Consider the following 20,012-nt stretch of genomic DNA (forward strand, 5'->3'; position numbering starts at 1 on the left):
ATAAAATTTTAAATTCATATTTATTTCGGCTATGTAATTTATGAAGCAGATGCTTAAGCATTATCCCACTTCATCAACACAACAAACCCTAGTTGGAGGTGTTATGTGTTCATCTTACATCTGAAGAAGCAGAGGCCTGGAGAGTTAGGGACTTGCTCAGGGCCATGCAGTTGTTGATGGCAAGGATCAGATTTGGAACTGGTACTCCAAGCCTTCCAACCTCCAGTTGTGTGTTTTGCTTGGTTGTGTTTACTAAACTGTGGCTTGGAATTCCCACACTAATCATGGGTGATCTTTTTTACTAAAAAAGAAAAAGAAAAAGAAAAAAGAGAAAGAAAAGAGGAAGAGTAATTCCTACAGTCTCCCTGGGTCCAACACATTGGATAAGACATAACCACAGGCCACTGGGCTCAAAACAGAAATAACACTAAGATTTCAAAGGCTTTGGAGGTGATGAAGGAATGAATACATTAAGTTCAACTACCAATACCCTATAATACATTTTCCTATAAATAGCTTTAGCCTGATCCCCTCTTTCAACAAAACTTAAGTCACAATCTCTAATCAAATCCTCTATCAAAGAACCATCTCACCATACCAGATTTATTCAAATTTAGGTGATTAGCCACTCCTGCCTCCACACCCTGCCACAGCACTGGCACCACCCGGTCATGTTTTGCCAAACTGGGCCTCTCCCACACTCCCCGAGATGCCTTTAAAATAACTTGGTCCTTAGCCAGCTCTTAACCATGAGAGCTCAGACGGTGGAGGGTGGTGGCAGGGCTTGACTTGATTTGTCTTCAATTCACAGCTGACCCTCGGAAGAGGCCTTGGGCCCACTCTCTGAGCAAGGCAGCTCCAAACTCAAGTGTCTCCTCTCCTGGCTTAACTGTGCTCATTCCTTACAGGGCATGGGGAGAGAAAATGCTATTTATTCCTGAACGCAAACACGAAGTTCCCTTCGAGGGGGAACATTGCTCAAGCTGAAATGTAAAGACGCTGCAAAGGAGGTCAGGTTATTTGGCATGTACAGGAGGTGTCATCTATTTCACAGTTTCTCTGCAACATTCCCAATTTAGAAGAAGGGAAAATGACAGATTTAATGAAGTAGGGGGCGGGGAGGAGGGGGTAAGGATGAAACTGTCACTTGCCTGATGAAATTCCTGCTTCAATGAAACTGTCACCTCAAACTTAGGATGCCGAAAATAATGCTCATTCTCTCACCAACCGCAGCACCTCTTTCTGAATTCCCTATGCCTATTTCTGCCATTGTCACCCTCGGTCTTCCCTTCTCCCAAGCCAGAAACCTCCGGCATTCCTGATTCTTACCTCACCCTTAGTCCCCACCCCTATCTCCGCAGCTCATTTTCCTGTCTTAGTGGTGTCTCTTGACATAGTGTGGTCACAACATGGTAGTGAGGGTAAAAGAACAAGTAGCCTTTGGAACTAAAGCTGAGCTGCAATCTCCACTCCACTACAAGTCACTGTCACCTCGGATCATCTGCCTGAATGCAAGTTTCTTGTTCAGTAAATGGAGACTCACACTTTCCCCATATGTGGCTCTAGGAATTGATCACTCTTTTTTCTTTTAAATATATATATATATATACATATATATATGAAAGAAAGAAAAGAGGAAGAGTATGTATATACATATACATATGTATATATATATATATTTAGTTGTAGTTGTATGTGTGTGTGTATATATATATATTTAGTTGTAGATGGACACAATACCTTTATTTTATTTTATTTATTTATTTATTTTTATGTGGTGCTGAGGATCAAACCCAGTGCTTCACATGTGCTAGGCAAGTGCTCTACCACTGAGTCACAACCCCAGCCTGGAATTGATCACTCTTTGACAACATAGTTGTAGCACCCAGGGCAGGGCCCAGCGCAGACTGGTGTACCCTGTGTGGGCAGAAGCAGCCCTCCCTTACCCTTCCCAGCCAGGCTGCCCAGAGCAGCCAGGGAGTCCCTCTGAAAGGACTTCCCCACACTGCAGACTGCCCCATTGTTCTCCATTGCCCCAGTATGGAGCCAGATACTGGCTGACCTTCAAGAGCATCTGAAACTCCCCAGCCTATTCTTACTCCTCTGTCCATCACTCCTCTGCTCCAGCCATAGTCTGTTCTCTCACTCAGCACCCATTTATTGGGTCACCCCACGTGAAAACATGGGGCCGGATGCTGGGAACACTGAAATGAAAGGCTGCCCACTGCCCACCCTCCAAGAACTCACAAGCTTTCTGGTAGGAGTGTGTGTCTGGGAGAGGGACAGGACGGCTGGGGGCGTGTGGATAAAACCATCATTGTATTAGGGTGTAGGAAGTGATGCCGGAGTGGTGAGCATGGAGGGGGTGGCAACAGCACTAAGGCAAGACACACTGCCTCTGTTCTTCCCTCCCACTCTTGACTTAGCCAGATCTTACTCCATAAATCAAGGTCTTATTCATTCTGGCCCACACCTCTCCCATCTCAGAATTCCTCAAGTGCTTATCAACAGAACTCATTTTTAGTCATCCCCAGGCTGATGTCATTTCTTGTATTGCTGTGGGGTTAATTTTTTTTTAATTACTTTTCGTATACGTAGGCTGTTTTTCTTCACTGATGTAGTCATAGAGGATAAGGACTGGACTCCAGACAGCCCTAAACTGCTCACAGAGACTACCTAACAATTACTGGTGGCACAGGGGATCTGTGTGGATCAACCACAATCCCAAAACAATGTATTTATTTTACTTTGAAAATGCTTTGTCCTCTCACTGCTAGGTTCTAGGTTCCTACCCTTTGTGTCCAATTCAAGATAAGAAAGAAGACCCTGGGCTACCCCTGAAAAACTTTTTGAAATATAATTTGTTAAAATGGTAGTTTTTAAACTTTTAAAAAGAAGTATAAGAATTTCTTTGAATTCTTCAAATAAAATCTTAGGTGGATGTCAAATATAGTAAACATAATGGCAAAGCTGTTCTGGCTGGGACTATGGTAACAGCCTAGTACTACCTATCTCGGGAGGTAAAAACTTCACCTCCCTCACTAGGAACCCCTGATGTACATCCAGAGGCAATACCACTTCAGCATAATAGAGAATTCTTGCCCACAAATATGCAGAAACTAGATAAATGTACAAAGATGACATTAAAAATCAATAGGAGAACCAGGGACAGTGGTGCACACCTATAAACCCAGTGACTCAGGAGGCTGAGGCAGGAGGATCAAGAGTTCAAAGCCAGCCTCAGCAACTTAGAAAGGCACTTAACCTCAGCAAGTCCTGTCTCTAAATAAAATATAAAAAAAAGGGCTGGGGATGTGGCTCAGTGGTTAGATGCCCCTGGGTTCAATCCCCAGTACCAAAAAAAAAAGCCATCAATAGTAGAAAAAATGTACCCTTAAATAAATAGAGGTAGGACAAACAGCCACGTGGAATATAAAATTAAGTCAGATCAGATCCCTAACTCATACCACATACATAAATAAATCTCTCCTTTATTTAAGACAGATATATGAAAAGTAATATTTCAAAACTTTTAAAAGAAAACACAGGAAAATATGATTTCAGGATAGGAGAGTGGTGTTTTAAGTGAGTGTATGTTTTAAATGAGTCCAAACAATAAAGAGTTAGATACATTTAATTATATTAAATTTGAAATTTCTTATACATCAAAGAATTCAATAAAAAGTGAAAAGATAAGCTAACTCCAAGATAAGATATTTATTTCATCCATAATCATCAATAACCAGAACATATAAGGAACACCAATATATCAAAAATAAGAAAAAGACCCAGTTGTTCAGGAGGCTGAGGCAGGAGGAACACAAGTTCAAAGCTAGCCCCAGCAAAAGTGAGGTGATAAGCTACTCAGTGAAACCTTGTCTCTAAATAAAATACAAAATAGGTTGGGGATGTGGCTCAGTGGCCAAGTGCCCCTGAGTTCAATCCCCGGTACCCAAAATAAATAAATAAATAAATAAATAAATAAGAAAAAGAAAAGACAGCCTTTAAAAGCTAGCTCTAGACTGCAATTTAAGAACTGCTCTGGGTAAGGTTCCAATAAAGGACAGAACACAATGTTGTGGCATCTTGTCCCATTTATTTGTTAACATTTCATTATAGCTTGTAACATTCATGACCAGGTATTACTTTGGTTTATCTATACGAAAACTCCAAGATGAAAGCAGAATATATATTATGCCAATTTCTCAACCTAATCTGCAATTCCATTAATAAAAAACGTTCTACTCTCTACTTCTTTAAAAAAACACCTGTTTATACCAAAATGTGTACACAAGTCTTCCTATCATTTTTACTCTAATAGCCAAAAACTAGAAACAATCCAAGTGCCCTTCAGTAGGTGAAAGGTTAAATTTTCAAACACAGGATAGTTCTCAGCAATGAAAAGAAATGTATTACTAATTCACACAACATTGCATGAATCTCCAGAGATTTGTGACGCAAAAAAAAGTCAATCCTAAAAGACTACATACTTATGATTCCATTTTTATAATATTTGTGTAATATTCTTGAAATGACAAGGAGAACAGATCAGTGGTTGCCAATAACTGATGGACTAAGGATTAAGGCAAGGAGGTAGGACGAGAGGGTAAAAGAGAAAGGACTATAAAACAGCAACATGAGGGTTCAGTATTTTGATTGTATCAATGTCAATGTCCATGTTCTGGTTGTGATACTGTACTGTATTGTACTGCAAGCCATTAACCATTGGGAAAAACTAAAGGATGTGCACAGTCTCTCTGTATTATTTCTGACAGCTGTGTGTAAATGTATAATTAACTCACAGTAAAATATTTCAAAAAAGACAAAAAACAAAGGCCTGAAATCACTTTGCCCTCATATAGCACTATTGTGAGGTCAAATGAGATAAAGTATAGGAAGGCAACAGGTGTGCTCTATAAATGCTAAGTGGCAATCATCATCTTGCCCCACCTCCTAGCCTCACCAGCATTACTCACCATCCGACTATTCCACTGTCCACAGGGGCTCTGACAGCTCTCTTCAGTGGTCCTATCACTGAATCTGTGCAATCTATCCATCCCTCTAATAGACTGAAGTTTCTTGAAGACAGAAGTCTTTTAATCTCTCTATGCCCACAACCCAACACAGTACCAAGCACACAGTAGGTGCTACATAAATGGGTGCCAGAATAAACTTAGCTCATGATCTTCTTGTTCAATACAAAGTGTCCCAAAAGCAGAGGAACTAAGGAAGGGAGGGGACTGGGAAGGACACCCCAGCAGCCAAGAGCCAACGCCTTATGAGTTTCATCAATACCCTCCTCCTTCCCCAGTTGCTAAGAACCCAAATGCAGCAAAGGCCTGTACAGAGGGCGTGGCAACAGCACAAAAACATGAATTAACTCATCAGGCCTCTTCTTATTCTAGTTCAAGTTCTGCAGATGAGAGGATTGACCACTGGTAGTTTGGGTCACTGGAACAAGATGGAAAGGTAGGCTGTGCTACACTCTCCTGGAAAGGATTTTAAAGGGTAGCCAACAGTTCTTTTCCTGAAAAGATTAGACTGAAGAATTGCCCAGGGGCAGAAGAATGTACTAAATGATCTGTCAAGATCACTCAGAGACCTTACACTCTTGGTCTGGGCAAACATATTTGGCTGGTGGGGTGGGGAGGGGGTTCCCACGCCCTAAAAACAATGCTAGCTCCTCACTCCTACTCCAAATAGTTTTCATGCATAAAAAAGCACAAGCGGTTGCTTTGCTTCTCTAATGTTATCGGCTAATTTTTCAAATTCTTACTCAATTACATATCACACTCTTATCTGCAATCTCCACCAGCCAAACAGTCGTACTTTCACATCATGCCCACTAAGCCTGCGGAACCCGTGTCCCTCCCAAGTAATTCCTGCTCTCAAAAACATGAGATCGTTTTACATTAAGTCTTGGAAGAGTGTGAGGTGTATGTGCTCGAGGGTGCCTTTTCTTATAGGAAGACTAAGAGGAGAAATGAAGCAAGGGCGGGTTAATAACTTGAGAGGTTTGTTTCTGCCTAGATAATGATGAACTCTTTTGCTGCTGAATCCAAAAAAAGCTGGCACTTCTGGACTGGCAATCCTGCTCCCTGGCCAAAAGAACAGAAGAAAGAGCAAGCCAGCAAGTGTTTGCTTGCCCTCTCTCAGACACACACACACACACACACACACACACACACACACACACACACTTACTCTTAGAAAGAAATAAGTGGCACAATCAGATTCAGGCCCTGTTGGTGTGAGTGCTACTATAGTGTGGAGGAGAACCAGGTGTTTTAAAATTGTGTTGTTACTGGCCTTAACATATCCAGATCAAGAACCTCATTAATCAAAGTAACAGATGTCATCTATCCAAAATGCTCCGATGTTTGGTTTAAAATTGCTGACAGCGAAGAGCTGAGATAACTTACATCACCACAAATCACTGAATAAATAAGAGAGATCAAGCGATACCGCACAATTGGCTCCAAGGATGCCCAAAACACAAAGCCTATTAATGTCACTTAAAGCTGAAACCTTAAACCAGGACGAGGAGCCATGCATTTAAAAAAACCTGTAATATCTGTTCTCTGGTTTCTAGCCTTTCCCCAGGACAACAATCAACATCAAGACTCTATGTGGCAATTCACATTATGCTAACCATTTTTTGGTCATGTGTCCTCAAAATGATGAAGCAAAGAACAAGTAATCCATCTTTTCCCTTTTCAGCTGAGAAGTTGAGAATCCCAAAGGTGGACTGGCTTGTCCAAAATTAGGAAGCTGTTCCTGCATTACCCTAGAACCTCCCTCCCTGCGAATGATATTTTTCAAATGCTGTAATGATAAAAATATGAGCTGTCATTATTATTAATAGTACTCATCTTAAAACAACAGACTGTTACTTAGCCTATTCATTAGCTGAAAAGAAAACAAACATAAACATGAAAACATTTCAAGTCCGTATTACAGCATACTCCATCACAATTCTCACAGAAATTCCTTCGTTGACAAAGGGCCTAACGTATGAAGAGCGACATAAGAGGCAAGAGGCCATCCTACATCCTAGGAAGGCCTGAAGTCACTTCCCCACAGCCCAGATGTCTAGGTCAACCCTACACAGGTTCCACATCTACATCACCTCCCCCCGTCCAGATGTCAGGGATTAAAAGCCTGCCTCCCACTTCCTTATTTCTTTAATTTTCGTTAGAGACAATCACTCAAGCTTCCTTTTAAATCCAAGTTCTGAACACAAGACATAATTGTCTCTAATACTAAGGATTACACAAATTCCTTTTTTTCCAACAGGGGTGAGAAAAACCACACAAACCAGTGACACAGGCATTTTCTCACTTGAACTTCATGAGCTTCCTAGAAATCCAAGGCTTAATGTATTTATCCTGGTTAAAGCATTCATTGTCCTAGTGATCAAGTCACAATTCCACCTCCAGGCCCATCTTGTAACCATTCCTCCGATTTCTCTGTGATGCACATCCTTCTACCAGATCATGACACCTAACCAACCAAATGTCGCTTCAACTGCTCTGCCACCACCTGGGGTTCATCCTCTCCATGTGTGTGGAAGCCACACAGAGTGTCATCCCAAGAATAAAACAGTTTTTGTACCAATGAGTGTGTCCTACAAGGGACAACATCGTCATCTTCATATATTAAATAAGCAAGAATCATGAACAAGGAAAGCTGAGAGGATATTAGAAATTTTCTAATTTAATCACTAATTTCCCAGATGAGAAAAACAAGGCTTGGGTAGGTCAAGCAAGTATCACTAGGAAGACATTTAAAAGACTGTATGAACTCTTTTTTGTATTAAGATACTAGGAAATGACAACAATCAACTAAACATACAGCATTTCACAGTTTTTAAATGGCTTTCAAGTGAATTCTTTCATTTCAGCCTCACAAAAGTCAGGTGTGGCAGTACATGCCTATAATCACAGCAACTCAGGAGGTTGAGGCAGGAGGATGGCCAATTCAAGGCCAGCCTCAGCAATTTAGAAAGATCCTGTCTCAAAACAAAAACAAACAAATAAAAACCAAAGAAAGAAAGAATTAGGGAACTGGGTATACAGCTCAGTGGTAAAATGCCCCAGGTTCAATCCCTAGTACCTCACCAAAATATAGTCAATCAGCCTGGGTAAGAGCATCACTTACTGGTTGTGTGCCTCGGAACAAGTTACTTAACCTCATTTTGCTTCATCTGTAAAATGGGGATAATAACAGCTACCTCATAGAGCTATCAGGAAATTCATGAACTAATACATGTAAAGCACTTAAAACAGAGTTTAGGCCTCTGGAGTCCTCCATAAATGTTGGGCGCCATCATCACCATCATCATTAATCAGTGCCAAGAACTGTCCTCATTTTATAGATGAGGAAACTAGGAATTTTGAGACCTTAGGTGAGTTATTCCCCAAATCATAATCAAAGCAAAACTAGCAGGCAAACTTTCTGCCTTCCAATCCTGCACTCTTCCTCTTAGAACCATTCTACCTGTATAGAATCCTGTCGTTCAATTTGTTATAAAATGTACCATTGATCCAAAAGAAATATTGCTCCAGAATAAGTACCTCAGACAAGATGCCTCCCACAGAGCAGCTAACTCATCTGCCAAGATCTGGCCCAGTGTGCCCCTACACACACACACACACACACACACACACACACACACAAAAGGGAACAGATCTCTAAAGGATTTCAGTGTTTGGAGAAATTGTTGCCATCTCTTCAGAAACAGGATGTATTTTTTAAAGCTCATGGCATGTCGCCTCTTGGCCAGCTCATGCTTTTGGTTCCCTTTGTTTTCTGTGCTTTGTCTTCCTGTGAAGCTGTGGCCACCCAGTCACCCACAGCTGGTGGTGAGGTCGTCATCTCCTGGGGGAGCTTTCAGACACTGCCATGATTCTAAACACAGGATCGAGACTCACACAGCAAAGACAAGGTCCCAACTTTCACAATGCCTTTCAGGTTACCTATCCACTGATTGGTACAAGAAGGAAAAAACAATTTTTTTTTTTTTCTTTTTAAGAAAAGACTGCCTTCTCTCTAACCTATGGTATCCTAATAAGACACCCACAAAAATGAAGAAGGCATAATTCCCAGCTATTTCTCCTCCCTGGGAAGGTGTATTTCAATTTCAGAACTATCCATTCACTGTTGTAAATAAGGTCAGGGCTACCAAATACCAAATGACTTGAAAAACCAGAGGGGAGAGTTTTCCTGCGGATGCCCTTGGACCCTTCCTCCCCATTCACCATAGATCATACAGCTGCTTCTGGCCGGGTAATATCTCTCACCAAGCCCATTCCAACAGCTCCCAGTTCAAATCAACAGTGTTTTTAACTCCTGGTCAAGACTGATGTAAACTTTCTCCAATTTAGATTGTGAATATCTGTTAAAACTGGGGAATAAATCCTGGATAAGTGTAGAATGTGTTCTGCTTCAATTACAAAGAAAGCTTTATTTCTCTTTTAAACTCCTGGGAATTTTCAAAGTTAATATTTTTCTTGGTTTCCAAGGTAAGAGATGTGATTGAAGAAATTTGATCAAATTAAGTATAGCTCTAGGGCAGAGATTTGAAAGAGGACAGGGGAGGTAATAAATAAGGAGAAATATGCCCCATGGATGGTGCTATAGTTTGCACTTGCCCTTGTATAATGACGACAGTCACCATGTTTCATCTAGTTTGACTTTCAAGTAACATTAACAAAGGAGTGACTTATTTTTCTGAAGTAGAAGAACTGCAGAAGTGTGGCAGCATGGCCCTGTCACATCCAACCTTAACTCAGAAAACAGTTCATTTGAATGTTTATAAACATGTTAGTGCTTACTCTGTGGTAGAAGCCTGACACATGAAATTGAATAAAAGACAGTTCTATCCCAAAGATGCTCAGTGAGTTATAAACAAAGAGATGTAAACAAAGAAATTACAATGTAACATAATGACTGCAATAATACCAAGTGTGCGCAAGGACATAGAGAGATGCTGTGGGTACACTGATGGCCATGTGCAGAAAGCAAGGGGAGATGCTGGGGTATGCTGTGCAGGGTCACTGTGCTGACAGCCAGCATATGCAGTAAAGCAGGGAGGACTTTCAGGAGGTGACAGCATCTGAGTTGGGCTTTAATGGATGAATAAATTTTCCAGGTTCAAGGAAGAGGATCCATCCCAAAGAGAGTACACAGCATGAATAAAGCATGAAACATGGCATAACACAGCATAGCAAGGGAACCAGAGGCGGTTCAGCTCTGTGGTGGTTAAACTATGAGCAGCGTACATCGGAAATGATGGATATAAATAGTCTTTCATGCAGCGACCTTAGCAGAATAACAGGTGTTTGTTTTTCAATCATTTCAGCGATACTGTACAAAGATAAACTGGCCAAGATCAAATTAAGAAACTATTTCCAAAAGAAATAGTTATCTCTAGGTCATTCATTTATTCTTTTGTTATTATAGTCAATACATAATTACTGAGAGTCAGCATTTGGGCTACAATAATATTCTGGAACTGTTTCCCATGTGAAGAAACCTTATAAGTTATTTATTTTGCATTTAATATTTGTCATACACTAAGTCAGTATTTTAGATACATTTGCAATAAACAGCAAGGTAGGTCTTGTTATCTTCATGGCACAGAAGAGGATGCTTGGAAGAGAAATTTTATGATTTGAGCAAAGTCAAAGAGCAAGGAGATAATATTGACAAGACTCCAAGTCAGGACTGGTTCTAACATCTGTATTCTCTGCACTGCACTACATCTCAAAACATTCCTACCAGAAGCATCATGAAAGAGAGAAGACTGAAATACAAATATTCCAAACCTAAGGCAGTAAGAGATCAATGCCCTATGAGATCTATTAAAAAAAAAAAAAAATTTTGGGCGTGGTGGTTAGGCTGAGGCAGGAGGATCATGAGTTCAAAGTCAGTCTCAGCAACTTAGTGAGACCCTAAGCAACTGGGCGAGACTCTGTCTCTAAATAAAATATAAAAATGTCTGGGGATGTGACTCAGTGGTTGAATGCCCCTGAGTTCAATCCCCAGTACCAAAAAAAAAAAAAGAAGAAGAAGAAGAAAGAAGGAAGGAAGGAAGAAAGGAAGGAAAACAATGTGTGTTTTTTGTTTTTTGTGGTGCTGGGGATCAAACCCAGGGCCTTGTGCTTGCAAGGCAAGCACTCTACTGACTGAGCTATCTCCCGGGCCCTGGAAAACAATGTATAGGTAAAATAAAGAGAAGAGTCATTTCTGAGCACAGTGATCAAGGAAGGTATCCCAGGATAGCTAGAATTTCTTTAGGTAAAGACTTGGGACTGGGCAAGGGAATAGGGACTGAGCAGGGAAAAAGGGGCATTCTGTGAGCAGCACTCGGAACTCGGACTCTGATGACTGTCAAGGTTCTAATTCCTGTTCTATCTCCACCAGGGGCAGACACCAGCAAGTTACTGAATGTCCTACACCTCACTTGCTTCATCAGCAAAATGCCATAGCGGTACTATATTTCTCCTGTAAGGATTATAAAATAATCTTGATAAAGTACTTAGGATAATGTCTAGTACGTGGTAAGCCCCAAACAAACAATAAAATGCTAGCTAATAGTGGATGTGTTGAAAGAATAGCAAATAGTCCAGAGAGGCCTCCAGTTCTCTTAAAATAAAATGAGAAAAGTGGTTGAAATGACAGGTTGCCCAGACTGAGGATGGAGTTCACGTCTACCTGAGAAAGTTGGTCTCTATTCAGCAGGCAAGGGGGAATCAATTATTAGAGGAAAGAAACCATATTTATAACATTCTGGTAAGATCTCCCATGGGAGCCCCCAGACCCTCCCCTTAGCATCTGACTTACGTAACCCTTCTAAAGAGGTGTGATGCCCTGGGGACCAGTTCAAGCAAGGTCTATAGGAAGATAGATACTGTCACATGTCAGCTCCTAATATGACCAAGACCTTTTTTTCCCCTGTCTTGTTTTTCCCATTCTGTACTCTCTCTCTCCTAAAAACAGCAGTGACTGAGACACAAATATTAACTGAACTTCTCTGAGAGCCTCTCTTTTTTCATTAAGATAAAACAAATTTTCCAGGAACAATCTGGGTAGCTTGGATCATTATTTATTTATTACTTTGTTAAACTTAGTAGTATCTCCCTTTTAGTTCCTTAGCATTAAGCTAATGTCTTTTCTGTACATGGTTACTGTAGTACTCATTTATTAGAACTACATTATAATGAAGAAACATTTAGGGATAATGGTTATGTTCACTAATCTTGATGTGATGGTTTCCTAGGTGTATTCTGTACTTCAAAGAGTATCAAATTGTATCCTTAAACATGTATAGTTTATTAAACATAATAAAGTTACTGAAAATACAATAAGAGTTTAGTAACCCATGTAATTATTAAAAGGCATAACTTTATTATTAATAATACAAATGCTCATATTATGAACATAAATAGATATTTGTAATATAAAAATATAAATGCATATATTAAAAACTCAAATATTTATCAGGATAAGTGGTTATACAGAAGTATACATATATAGGCTCATAAAATGTTAGTATAGAGGATATTTTAAAAAAAAATTTTTTTTTATTTATATGCAGTGCTAAGAATCAAACCCAGTGCCTCACACACGCTAGGCAAGCACTCTACCACTGAGGTACAATCCCAGCCCTAGAGGACATTTTTGAAAAATAGAAATACACCTGTGTTGATACCAACAGTATGAATAAGTACTGGAAGCAACTCAAGTGTCCATCAGCAAAAGATCTGATAAACAAAATGTGATATATACATAAAACAGAATATTATTCAGTCTTCAAAAGGAAAAAATTCTGACATATCAACAATATCAGTGAACCTTGAGGACGTCATATTAAACAGAATAACCCAGTCACAAAAGGACAAATATATGATTCTCTTTATCTGCAACTACCTCAGAAAGTAGAATGGACATTGCCAGGGAGTGACAGCAGGAGAGGGGAGTTCTTATTTAATGGGTACAGTTTCTATTTTGCAAGATAAGAGTTCTCTGGAGGGTGATAATGGCTGCACAATGTTCCTGAACTGTACACTTCCGTATAGTTAAGATGGTAAATCTTATGTGTATCTTACCACAATTAAAAGAAAAAGAGAGAAATGTGAGTTCTACACATTATCATAAAAGGTGTTATTTTGTAATTTTTAAAACAATTTTTAAGTGTTATTACTTAATTTTAAATCAAACCTCTGCAGAGGTAACTTCCACAGATTCCCTTAAAGGTCAATTCTGACACCAGGTTAAAATGGTACTCTTGAATTTTATTGCTAGTAGAAACCTACACATTGATTACTTTTCCCCTAAATCTGACAGCATTTTCCTAACATAGTCCTCAGAGATCTAGCGTGTGTGAGGGAAGCATGATGCCCAGGAAGAAACCCTTTATCTGAAAGGAGAATTCTACAGGAGACTCTGGACAGCTCAGTTTATCAGGAGTGGACAGCAGGAGTTTAAGAGGCAGAGCCTGAACACCAGTTGATATTAAAGGGGGACAGACCCGACTGATTGGGTCAGGTCACAGTCTGTGAACCTGATAGCAGAGAAATGATCAGAGCTTGTCTAAGCTTTTGACCTGTATGGCACAAGACAGATGAGGCCATAACTACCCTTCTCCAAAGGAAATTTCTGTTCCCATTTCCCAAAGAACACTGGACACTGGCAAAGCTAAGGATTACCCTGAACACGGTTTCCAACCATTGCTACTTTGCACAACCCACAGCATGCCCTGGATCCTAGCCTACCCCCTTCTCTGGGATCTTGCAACTCTGAGATGCAGTGCTTTTATTTTTCCAAGAGCTTCATTTTCTTGTAGGAGTTCACCTCACTACAGAGTCTCTATGTTCCTTGCACAAGGGAAAAAGAGCCCTCAGCCATCTCACAGGAAGATGATAGCAACTGCTTGGGGATTCCAAGATGTTTTACTGCAGCTTTTCATAAACTGATTATATTTAAAGCTCCCATGGGGAATGGGAGGCAGGGGCTGGGAGGAAAGAAGCTTCGGGAGAAGACCTTTGCTGGCATGAGTGAGGAACTGCTCAGACCTCCCCTGGGGAACAAGCTTGTTAAATACCAGCAATCAGCATTTCCAAGCACATGTGCACACACAACATGACTAGAGTTTGAAATTTCATCTCCACCTCCCAAAGGGTTCTGAAAGGGTTAAAATGTTCCAGGCAAAGGTCTGTGCTTTTTCTATCAAAATGCTCCACATGGAAATTACAAAAATTCACCTCTCAGTTTCATGGTACACACTCTTCTAAGACACTGAGAGAGAGAGAAAGAGAGAGAAGACCTCTAATCTTTTCAAAAAGGAGAAGCTGACTGCTTAGCACACAGTGCCATAGAGACTATTCCTCCTGGAATCTTCTCATTAACTCTTGGTCTCAGGCTTTCTAGGAGAATGCAAAAACTCAAGGTATGGAGTAGGTAAAGCAAAAAGGATCTTGAATAAGGAAGGACAATACCTGGGACTTATAGGCAATGATGTGAATTCACCCAAATACCACCCAGCCTAGCATCTCCAGTACCATGCCCTGCCCTCATCACCTTTTGATAAATACCAGCAAAGAAGCTAACAGGATAGAGGCCAAAGGCACCATACTATGACCATGAATCTGACCAGGCCTGTCAAGAATATTCAGAGATTAATGTATATGAAAGTGCCTTGTAAACTGGAAAAGCTATGTGAAAAGACTCAGAATATTAGTGCTTTCCAGTCTGACATTAAGAGGCATGAACTTTCAAAGGAATCTGAACACCCACAAACCAGAAACAATGGTTTTTAAGACGGCAGCTACATGGCTGGCTGACCAAGGATATGAGCACCCCTCATTAAACCACACTGGGGTGGCATTGGGGCTATAGTCTCAGAAGTTCTTCGTGGCACATGAAAGCAGGTGATTTCAGGGGAGGCAAAAACCACAGGATAGAAAGTCCCACGCAGTCCATTTAGAGACCACTTGAGTCAAACCATCCCAAATGAACAGCAGACCCAGGTCTCTGGGCAGGGACATACAGAACAACAGTAGCCAACCAACACTTAAGACAGTTTATCTGTTCATTTTGCAGAAAAGGAAACTGATGTCCAAAAGGGCGAAATGACAGGCACAAAATGTCTTTTGTTACTACTAGATGAACTTAGAACTCAAGTTTCATTTCTAGATTCATTTCCTATCATTTAACAACTGGTGCTTTGGGAGTGAATACAACATGCAGGCTTACTAACTAGCCCAAGTCAGCAGGAACGAAGGCTTACTGAAGAGGGGAAGGCTACACCACCCTTGAACACGAACACATGCCAGATTCTGTGCTAAGTGATCGACATATACTCAGTGACTTCCCACAACTATCTTAGGAAATACCTATCATTTTGCCTACTTTCCAAAGTAAGAAACTGAGGCCCAGACAAATCATATTGAGTGACAGAATGGAGATTTAAACCATGACCCCAATGGCCCTAAAACCTGCGCTCTTAAGCACCAATCCAAACTGCTTTGCTGTTACAGCAAATTTCTTTTTTTATCTTGGCATCTGTAAGAGAAGTAAGGCTGGCAGCACGTGAGTCCCGCAGAACTCATAAAGAGTTAAAACCCATAATTCTGATGGAAGGTTTCCAGATAGGAAATGGCAGAGTCAACCCTGAACCCAGGTTCTTTGTCTCAAAATTCTCTGCTTGTCCAGAGCTCAGGTTCTAGAATGTATGCTCCATGAGGGTTTGGATTCTGCCTTCTTCACTGCTATACAGGTTGACCCCAAAACAAACACATATTAAGCACTCAATAAACAGCCCATGATTAAAGCTACAGTCCAGCTGTGTGACCTTGGAAGGGTCTGTTAGCCTTTCTGAGCCTCAGTTTCCCCATGTGTTGAATGGAAGATGACCACTTTCTGGACTGATGTAAAGATTAGACAAGACCATTTCATGTAAAGCACTTGAGACAGTATGGAACATAATGAGCACCCAAAATGTGAAGTATTATCATTATCACCACTATTATTCATTGGCAGATTTTGGTTCTTTAAGAAATTTTTCCCCACTCTGATTAGATGATGTTTCATAGTAAAGATACAGAATAGGGAATTAGAAATCAATAAACCTGCCTCTAGCCTCAGATCTCCTACCACCTTACTAGGTGACCTTGGACAAGCCTCTTCAGTTCTCTGTACTCTTCTCAGCTATAAAATAAGGGATTAAACCATTCAGATCAGTTCCCTAAGCATTCATCGGGCACCTTATCTAAGGAAGACATCATGCTCAGTCACCTATAAAATTCTATGATCCTGAATAGTGGCAATGGAAAAATATTGGAGCAAAGCAGAAGTCTCCTGCTTGTGGCAAGGTTAAAAAGAAACCCCAAATAGCTGACTGCATTACATCATGTCCATGAGCAATGTTTGTAAATATACCAAGTGTTTAATTTTGAGACACTCGTGAGAAATATTTTACCAATAAGAAACTGGCAGAATCTATTAACACCTATCAGCCTTGAACCTTCCAAAAAATAAGCATGTAAAATCACTTTGCACCTTAGTCAAATTGTGTGCTTCTGGAGAGAAATCTGGAAAAGTCAAAGTTATTAACACTCCCTATGGCAACAGTTAAGAATAGGATGTATTAAAAGAAAAAAGAAAGAAAGAATGACATATCTGGCTAAAATTGCAGGGGGGATTCCAAGAGCAGAATGTAGTGCATCTGGACAGGACATGGAGGCCAGTGGCCTATTGTTTACAAAAACAGGCCCAGATTATGAACAGTGACAAGAGGCCAAGACCTCAATTATAACTCACAACCACACCTCTCTAAATCCCAGCCCAACTGAAGCTATCAATCAATCAACTCCCCCCATCTCTGTAATAAACCTACCAATATTTGCAGCCAAGTGGATAGAAGGTCCCTTAGGGCACCTCCAGCATTGACCAAACTGATGACATACAAAAGATCCTGCAGACACAATGGGGACTTCAAACTACCTTCCAACCTTCCAAGAGATAAGGAAGCTGCCCAATACACACTCTACCTCTACCCGCACCCCAGGCAATCATTAGAGGGGAGACATGGCCCTTCCCAAGTCCTCTATGATAGGAAAAGGTCTCCTTGCATTGGTGCAGGGAAAGAAGGAGGGGCCCCTCCCTCTGTACTCTGAAACAAAGGAAAACCCAGAGCTCCAACCATGTGGTGTAACATTTAAGGCCACCCACCTCTCCCACTCCCCAGCTAGGGTCTCGATGAACTGGAGCAGCATGGCTCTTTCTAGGGACTGGTCAGGAAGAGCCAGTGCCTTGCATAAACATATGCTAGGTCTCTTTCACAGGTAGGAACCACTCCTAAGGGAAATGCTGGTTAAGAAAAGGCTATTTGGGTATGGGATCTGATTGACCAGCCAAGTCAGGCAGTGGACTAGATGAAGAAACAGGTCACTTGGTTTCTCCAGGTCCACATTTTGATTTACCCTTCACATTTTTGCAGAGAAGGAAATGGGGCTTTAAAAGCATGTATTCTGGAGCACGGAATGACAACACAGAAGGGCTTAAAAATTATGTCTCCTCATTTTCCAGAATCAGCACCACCCTAAAACCCTAACACCACAACTCTATTGCTGTTTAGGTAAGGGTGGAGACGGGGTATGGATGGCCTTATTCTTTCTGTTCTCTGATCTCTAACTGTATGCAGAGTGACCAGGAACCGAGCAGGTACTAGGTGAACCCAATATGGCTAGAGACTTTTGTGAACAGTACCATTGCAAATCTCAGGCTTTAATGTAGTGCATCAGAAAAAACCCCGCCTCTCCCAGGGATCTCCAAATGGCACACCTTCTCAAGGTTGCCTGTCAGGACTCCCCTTCAGCCTCTAAATTAAATGTCCAAACACCTGTCAGATTTCAGTTGCCCTTCAAGGAAAACTGACCCAGACATGGGGAGGTGAGTGCCGAATTGCCGCCTTTCTCTCTCCAAGAACCTCCAGCCCCTCCCCCCATCCTGTCCAGCCTGGGGGAAGGGGCTGCCAAAATAATAGCCAAACCCACAAAGACACTCCTAAGCCCACTCCAGTTCCTTACCAGTGCCTGTGGCCCCTGGCACTGCCCATCCTTAGGAGGCTCGGACCCACCTATGAAACCACCTCTGGGGTCAGCCTGCCCCCACCTGCTCCACCCAAAGAAATGAACCGCCTGCAAATCAGGGTGGAAATGCATGCCTCACCAGTCCATAGAGCACATGCATTATGCCATTTTTCAAAGCCCTTACCTTTGACCTGAGTATCGTACTCTGCTATGATCTCCTTATCCTTTTTGAATTTGGCTGGAGACGTCATGTTTTCCTTCTTTCTTCCAAATTCGAATTGTGAACTGATAGATCCAGGGGAAAAATCCAACCAAAAAATCAATACCTCCAAGACCGCTTCTCCCAAGGGCAGAAGGGGCCCCCCGCGGTGGTCTCCAGCGCTCCGGGGAGCGCGGGCTGCGGGCTGGGCAGGCGGCTACGGCGGGCACATGCAGACGGTAGGCGCTGGGGCCGAGAACGCGGCGACTGGTTCCTGTGCTAGAGCCTGAGCCGCAGCCTCAGCATTAGCCTGGAGAACGGCAGCGCCCGCAGCCTGGCCTGGGGTCTGACATCAACGACACAGGCGGGGAGTGGAAGTCCTTCCGCACAACATGGTGTGGGGGTGCGGGGGTGTGGACGCGCCCAGCTATGTCCCTGGAAGGGAGTGGGTTTGTATCGGGGTGCTGGGGGAAGACTGGGCGTGCTTCGCGGTTTTTTGTCGTACAGGCTCGAAGATGCTGCAAATCAAATCCCAAACGGGAGCCGCAGCAGCGCGGACTGGATCGGAAGTCGTTTGCTCCGGTTCACTTGCCTGTAAATGCAGGAAAAGGGGGAGGGGGCGATCAACCCGAGAGCAGATCCTAATCGCAGCGGGGGTGGGGTTGGGGACGTCGCTCCGGGCCCGGCCTGGGCCCATTCATCTCGGCCAAACGCTGCCTGGCCAGCAGAGCCCGGCCCAGCGAGGTGGGGAGGAAGGAAGCTCCCTCCGGATTTTGTTTTAAGGCCGAAAGAAAACACTTTGGAGCAGCCGCCTGCGCGGGCTCCGGGCGGGGACTGCGGCGGGAACGCGGAGCTCCGGGCGGGGACTGCGGCACCTCGGCGGCTTCCCGAGCCCCGCCAGCACTGGGTAGCCGCCAGCCCAAGGGGGCCCTCTGGCCCTGCCCGCGACGCGGCCCCTGACCCTCTGGCTGGGGCACCTCCCTGGACATCAAAAGGGATCAAAGCCAGAGAGGGACAAGCCACCCGGGCACAACTTTTCTTCCCTTCCCGCCCCTCCTCCCAGTTGTTTTGTTTTTGGTTACTAGCTTCTCTTGGCAGCAAAATGTTGGGGGGGGTGAGGGGATCTGCAGGAAAAAGCCTGCTCCGCACGGGACATCCAGGAAAACAATGTGGTCGGCAGAAGCAGGAAACGGGTTAGAGGCGAGGGTCGGAACCGGGAAAACCGGGGGATGGGGGACGGAAGGCAGCATTGCCTCCCCAAACCAAGGACGAGAGTAACTTAATGCCATCCCCAATATTTTTTGTCACCCAAGCCCAGGAATCCCAGATACCGCACCCAATCCCAATCTGGGGGTGGGGAGAGGTCGTGCGAGTCGCACCAAGAGGTGCTGGAGGAGATACCTCCCCAGCCAAGGCCCGGGAGGCCGGAGGGAAACAGGCGGGAGCGCGGAGCCCGGCGTCTGGCTCCCTGGCGCTCCGCAGCAGGGACCCTCCCTCCTTGGCCGGCCCTTTCCCTCTGGGCTCCGGGAGGAGGATCCGCGAGTATCTTACACTTCCCGGGGCCGGAGGAAGAGCCGCACTGAGGGAGGTCGGGAGTGAGTAGAGGCGGCATGGTTCAGGCTGGCAGGAAGCGGGGAGGCGATTTTGAGGTGGGGTCCTGAGGCTGGACCAGAGCCCAGAGACAACTGGAACTGCATAAGCTTGGAAGCCCGGAGAGG

General features: G+C 43.0%; 1 protein-coding gene across 5 annotated transcripts in view; it reads right to left on the reverse strand.

Moving 5' to 3' along the window:
• The window catches only part of Srgap2 (SLIT-ROBO Rho GTPase activating protein 2), a 237,876-nt gene that overhangs the window by 217,066 nt on the left and 798 nt on the right, over positions 1–20,012 (reverse strand). For all 5 annotated transcript variants that reach the window (XM_047519791.1, XM_047519790.1, XM_047519792.1 and 2 more), the window contains exon 2: positions 18,280–18,886. In XM_047519791.1, coding sequence (XP_047375747.1) covers positions 18,280–18,346 — 67 coding nt within the window. In that variant the 5' untranslated portion in view covers positions 18,347–18,886. The remainder of the gene's footprint in view (positions 1–18,279; positions 18,887–20,012) is intronic.

This window comes from Sciurus carolinensis, chromosome 12, assembly GCF_902686445.1.
Source record: "Sciurus carolinensis chromosome 12, mSciCar1.2, whole genome shotgun sequence".
In the NCBI taxonomy this organism is placed as follows: domain Eukaryota; kingdom Metazoa; phylum Chordata; class Mammalia; order Rodentia; family Sciuridae; genus Sciurus; species Sciurus carolinensis.